Consider the following 6,875-nt stretch of genomic DNA (forward strand, 5'->3'; position numbering starts at 1 on the left):
TGTTGAAGACTCTGTGTTCTCCCACAATCCTCCTACTCAATAAAGCAATTCTTATGTGCTAATGGTCTGACACTTTCTTATCTGGAAGGCATATATATTAACTTTACAGAGCTTCTTGAGCCTTTTTGTTATTCACAACAGAGTTTTACATGGAGTTCTACCTCACACATACCACAGCATATTTCACTGATACCAATCTAAAACACTTGGCAAGAAGGACATAATAAAGCTAAGGTGAACAATTTGTGTCTGAAAATTGTAAGCCATGAGGTTGCATGGAGGATGGTCAGGAAACTTGATTATCTTAGGGAGAAATCAGTATTCAAATAGATAACCCAAACCTTAGTTATTCCCATGGAACACAGTGAAAAGTATAACCAGACAAACAAAACAAGATAACACACATGGGAGCAAAGGGAAACAACAACAACCAACTAGTGAGACTTTAAGGTTAGGAGACTTTTAAGTTATTTATTATAGATGATAATATTAATTAAATTAAAGAGGCAAAGAATGGTCGAAGCCAACTATTAGTATCAGATACATAATAATTGGGAGTTTCTTACTATTCTGTATGTTGGAGTTGGAGGTTTAAAAGTTGTCACCATGCCCCATAGTGACTGCCTAAGAATGTCTTTTGGAATACTGTGAGAAAAAGTAACAGGAAGTCAAGGGTCTCATGAACAACCACATGGAATGGTTATAGCTAATGCTAGTTTTTATACCTGACGTTTAACACTATTTCTTCATCATAGCTATCAAGATATTTATGATTCTTATCACTTTTTCAGGGCATCTAATTATACTCCCTAGTAAATGTCAAACCAAGATAATAAGTCTATGCATGAAGATCAAGATAGAAACGAATAAATTGACCTCCAGAGAATTGGTAACACCTTGGAAGATCACTATTGCTATATGAATTGAGTTGCCCAATATCCACTGAAGAACCTGAAAATGCTCCATGATGCTTTTGCATTGATACTTGAATCTCCAGCTTCACTGGGGATTTAGACCCAAAGGAGAACAGAAAACATATTTCAAGGTATATGATCACTGTGACTTTGTGCTGCTACTCAAAGCTGAATGTGTTCTCATTCCAAGAGGTAGGAGTTTGGTTTGCATTAAGATTTTTGTCTCTTGAGTCTCACTTATTTAACTATAAGAGAAACTTACATGATCTCAGCACTACCCAAAGTTACACTCTGAGAAAATGCTAGCTTTGAGATGCTTAGGATCGTGTTGATACTTAAAATGAATTTGAAGGTTTACATGTAACGGTATACAAATCTTTTCTGAAACACTTATGTTTTTATACATCTGAGTTTTTAAGGGTCAACATGGTGGACAGAAAGTTTAGTTCATACATTCTGCAGGTTTAGAGTTTAGGATCAATATAGACAAAACCTGAGATCCTTTTAAAATTTTTTAGTTTGTACTTTATATAAATATATATCATTCTCAAAGTGACTTTACTTTGTGTTACAATTTCCAGTGAAAAATTATCATTACAGTAGAAAGTTATTTTTTTCATATGAATGAACATGCTTTATATTGGTTGATATTAAAGGATTTTTTTGTACAGTGATTGCATTAGCATTTCAATGTATTTGCTAAAACATTATTACTTGTTTCAAATATGTAAAAATATCCAATAAACTTGAACAATTGGTGAAGTAATAAGTAATCTCTTTTTTAGCACTAATATAGAACTTATATCTAGTATCAGAAATTTTGTATGACTTCTAAAAAAGAGTTTTATTTAACTGATGGTTATCTTGAAATGTAAAACGATCTGAGCAACTCTGTCACACATTAGCATTAAGAAGATTACAGAAATCTGTTTTACATTAATTGCTGGATGTATTGGACTTGGTGCTCACTATAATTTAATTTTATTATTGCATAGTAACAAAGAAAGTTATATATATATTTTTATTTTTTATTTTAGAAAGTTATATATTTGTAACTGGCAATTATCCAAATGAAAACTATGAAAATAGTTTGTATACATAAATAGTTTGAGTATGTAACTTCCTGTGTAATTATAAGCAAGTTACATACTCTTCTCTAAACACTTCTAACTCAATTCTACATGATAGAGAACATAATATTAGCTGAGTGACAGGGCTCAGGCCTGTAATCCTAGCTACTCAAGAGGATGAAATCTGAGGCTTAAGATTCACAGTCAGCCCAAGCAGCAAAGTCCATGAGATTATTGTCTCCACTAAAGCACCAAAAAGCTGGAAGTAGAGCTGTGGCTTAATTGATAGAGCACTTGAAGGCTCTGGGACATTGCCCAGGACTCACATACCTATGCAAAATATCATTTTTGTAACATGTAATACACTATATGCATAACTCATACTTTGATAGGTATGTAATTCTCAGCTGCACATTAAGCATTTAGCAAGCATATATATTTATATGTATGTATATTTACCAACTATAAATATATCTCAACTGTTATCTGAGTTGTCATACAGTAACCTGTTTATGTTCTTTCCTATCACTGTACTCAGTCATCCTTGTGGATTTGTTTAGTTATTTTGAATTTTTATTTTCCTTTAAAACCATACATTTTATAGATTTAAGAAAATGCAAATATCAAGGGAAAGAAAGAAGATAAGATAGAAATTTGAGGTTGGTTTTGCTAAAATCAATTTTAAAATTATAGATGGTATCCTCTTCCAATGCATATGTATACTGGTACTTGAATATGATTATGATGACATTCCCTATGCACTAAGATAAATGAAACCAATATGTTTATAAATTTTTCATATAATCTATTCTTCCTAGATTTGTCCTGGGAGCAGCCCTATTGTCTGATGGATTCCCTGGTAGATGGGAACCACACCACAGTGACAGAGTTCATTCTATTGGGCTTAACACGTGACCCAGTCCTTCGAGTCATCCTCTTCATCATCATCCTGTGCATCTACCTGGTGACCATAGCTGGAAATCTCTGCACAATCCTTCTCATTAGAGTCTCCACTCAGCTCCACCACCCCATGTACTTTTTCCTCAGCCATTTAGCTTTTGTGGATATGGTGTTTTCATCTTCTGTCACACCCAATATGTTAGTTAACTTTCTGGTGGACAAAAATATGATCTCCTATCATGGATGTGTCATCCAGATGTGTACAGCTTTCCTCTTTGGCGCAGTTGAGTGTTTTCTTCTGGCTGCCATGGCTTATGATCGCTTTGTGGCCATCTGCAACCCACTGGTGTATTCAACCAAAATGTCCACACAAGTTTGTTTCCAGTTACTTATAGTAGCTTTCATAGGTGGTTGTTTTAATGCTTCAGCCTTTGCTATTACTTTCTTTTCTCTAGTGTTCTGTGGGTCAAACATAGTTAATCATTTCTTCTGTGATTTTGCTCCTCTGCGTGAAATTGCTTGTTCTGAAGATAGTGCCCTCGTACTTCTTTCCACATTTACGGCTGCCTCCATTCTTTTGATCACAGTGATTGTCATAGCCATCTCCTACATCTACATCCTCATCACCATCCTGAAGATGCGCTCCACTGAGGGCCGCCAGAAAGCCTTCTCCACCTGCACCTCCCACCTCACTGCAGTTGCTCTGTTCTATGGGACCATTACATTCATCTATGTGATGCCCAAATCCAGTTACTCCACTGACCAGAACAAGGTGATATCTGTGTTCTACATGGTGGTGATCCCCATGTTGAACCCCCTGATCTACAGTCTCAGGAATAATGAGATCAAGGGGGCTCTGAAGAGAGAGATTTGGAGGAAAGTGTTTTCTTAGTCAGGCTTGGTATTTTCTAATCTTCATTATAGAAATAATACCTATACCTAAAAGTAAACTGACATTCTGAAATGGTCCTGCAATCATTGATACATAATTACCTATTGGGCAATTTTAGTAAGCATAGTTCATTTTGAGATCATGTACCAACTAAGAGGCTTGATGTGATGTCATGAAATCTCACTGAGTTTATGTTTAAGAATGTGAACTCTTGTTGGAAAACAAAATTTGCTAAAAATTATTTCAAAGTTTTCACCCCCCCAAAAAGGGTTTACTGGAATGTGTTAGTTTGAATGTGCAGATCCCTAATTTTATGGGCATAAAGGTACCTAATTTCAATTCTTTCTGTGATTTTGGGAGGTGGTTGAAAAGATGAGGAACTAAAAAGGGGATCTTTAACACACTGATTAAAACATTCTCCCTGTTGAGGTATAGTGACAGAGATATTTGTCCTTTTAATGTTCTTCCAAGTGTCTTGTAAGCTTTCTTCTTTTCTCTTTGTTCTTTTTTTGTGTTTTATGTTCACTGTTGTATTCTGTTCTAAAAATGTTACTTTATTGGAGAGATGCTGTACAGAGGAGTTGCGGTTACATGAGCGAGGTCCATTTCTTGTTGATTGTTACCCACTCATCTGTTGTTTTCCCACTATCCCTTCCTTTTCCCTACCCCTGCCCCCCCTCCATTTGCAAAGTTCATTTCCAACATGGTGTCTTGTGAATATCCTTTTTGCCATGGATTATCCTTTGTATTTCTTTCCTCATTTTGTTATTTTCCTTCCCTTCCCCAAATCAGATAATTGTATATATTAAATGGACGGTACTAGAATCAAAGACAGAGATTTCTATGGAAAAACTCATGGAAAAAGAAAAATGAAATAAGGAAGAGAAACAGCAAAATACTGAAATAAGGGTACAGGTTAACCTATTGTAACAATGAGATGTATAAGATACTATGTTGCAAATGAACTTTACAACTTGAGTGTAGGAAGAGGGGATTTGGGTAGGTAGGGAGAGAAGGGATGGTAGGGGAAAAACAAAGGAGGAGGTTAAAATGCTGGATAAGAAATGTACTCATTTGGTAGTGGAGACTATGGCCATGCTGTGAATGCTTTGAGAGGCGCCTGGCACTTTCTAGTCTGTGAGAAATCTAACTTCAGCCACCACAAATCTCACCACAGGCATCTAGTGGAGGCACATTATCACAATTACCGGGTGTCATTTATCATTCCGGAATGTGGGATACTACCAAAAGAACTGAAAAGCCTGGTCATGGAAACTCGACTCTATTACTCTGTGAAGAATTTACCTCTTCATGAATTAATTACACATGAATTCATCAGCACTTTTGTAAGGAAAGGTTCCTGCTATGCATTGACGTTCAATATAAATATTGATGAAGATAATACTGTTGGTCTGCTACCCAATGGAAAGTTGATTTTATCCCTGGATAAAGACACTTATGAAGAAACTGGAGTTCAAGGTCATCCCTCTCAGTATTCTGGCAGAAAAATCAGGAAGTTCATTTTTTCCATTAGTTTGATGAATTCATCCTTCATGTTGGAGTCTAAGAGGTATAAAAGAATATGCTGTCCTTCAAAGAAAAGAAGCCTTTGAAGTTTGATTTCCTTTTGGCTTGGCATTCTACAGGTGCAACCGAGTCAACAATGATGTCATAGTTTTCCAAATTCCAAATTCAGAAACATCACCCTAAAGTAGACCTGAGCACAGTGAGTGATTTGCAGTGCCCAGTGTCCTGCTATCTTTCTAGATGCATAAAATATAAGCTTTATACATTTCTTAGAATTTACTGGAGGAACATTGTGAAAAAATGTAAAGTTTTATTTATTGCTATATCTCTGATTTTACATAATTTTATACTGGCTTTTATTATTCAAAACCTGAGACTTCATTATAGCCTTGAATAAAGTTGGTGAAGGTGAAATTCTCTAAGGTTTCTCCAAGCAAATATGAAAATAATTGAATAGTTTACCATGTGGGTGGTCTTTAATAGCATTTTTTTCTTATTTTTTCTTTTCCTTGATTCATTTGTGATTTTCCCTTCTTTTGTATTCTGTTTTTTCCATTGACATTTTAGTCATTAACATTTAGTCATATGCTATTAAATATCACATTTTATCTAGAAATCGGTATATGCTAGTCTATTGAAAGTATAAAGCTCTTGTGTTATATTTTCCTCATCATAACTTTATAACCTTGCTTTTATTTCATACAAGGCAACATCATACATTTATTTATTTATTTATTTTTGGAATCCACCTGGATTTTAGTTGACACAAAATGCAGAATCACTGCAAAATGAAAAGGCAAAGGACAAAAGACAGTTTTCCAGCTAATGCATAATTATGTAAAGAGGGGTTAGTCACTAAATGAATAACAAAACAGTTAAGCTTGATGGAAAAATCCTTTTTCTTTTTTTTTTAATTTTATTTTATTTGTGAAGATACTGTACAGAGGGGTTACAATTACATGGGCAGGATAATGCGTACATTTCTTACCAAGCATTGCAGCCTCCTCCTTTTGTTTACCCTTCACATCCCTTCGCATCCTCCCCCTCCCCCCAATGCCAATCTTTCTCCTTCCTCTCTTCCCCCCACCCCCCGCACCTACGTTGTAAAGCTCGTTTTGGACATGACAACTTGTACTTCTCATGGTTGCAACAGGTCCACCTGTATCTTTAAACAACTGGTTTTCCCCCATCTCCTCCTCAAGTTATATTGACATCAAATATAGTGAAAGCAGGGGTTATCTTGTGGGGGAGGGACATACAAAGCAACAAAGAGATAATCTTATAAGTGCATTAGAAACACATGCATGACAGAAAAAAACATTAAGATACATATCTAAGGGTTTAATTTCCTGACATCACATTATCTGACCTTTTCCGCTTGACTCATAGATATACTAGATATTGCAAATAAGGTAAACTATGGGACCTATGTTTCTTTGGGCCTGGCTTACTTCACTTAATATAATTTTTTTCAAGTTTTTCCATTTCCTAACAAATGGGGCAATGTCATTCTTTCTGATGGAGGAATAGAATTCCATTGTTTATATATACCACATTTTCTTGATCCATTCA

At 35.4% G+C, this 6,875-nt stretch overlaps 1 protein-coding gene and 1 pseudogene across 1 annotated transcript; both read left to right on the forward strand.

Annotated features, from left to right (window-relative positions):
* The first annotated feature begins 2,831 nt into the window (after positions 1-2,831).
* Positions 2,832-3,776, forward strand: LOC105995061 (olfactory receptor 478-like). Its single transcript, XM_013028725.1, has one exon. The coding sequence runs from the start codon at positions 2,832-2,834 to the stop codon at positions 3,774-3,776; it is 945 nt and encodes a 314-aa protein (XP_012884179.1).
* A 1,089-nt stretch (positions 3,777-4,865) lies between these two features.
* LOC105995014 overlaps positions 4,866-6,875 on the forward strand; it is a 13,384-nt pseudogene continuing 11,374 nt past the window's right edge.

This window comes from Dipodomys ordii, unplaced genomic scaffold, assembly GCF_000151885.1.
Source record: "Dipodomys ordii isolate 6190 unplaced genomic scaffold, Dord_2.0 Scaffold113, whole genome shotgun sequence".
Classification (NCBI taxonomy): Eukaryota; Metazoa; Chordata; class Mammalia; order Rodentia; family Heteromyidae; genus Dipodomys; species Dipodomys ordii.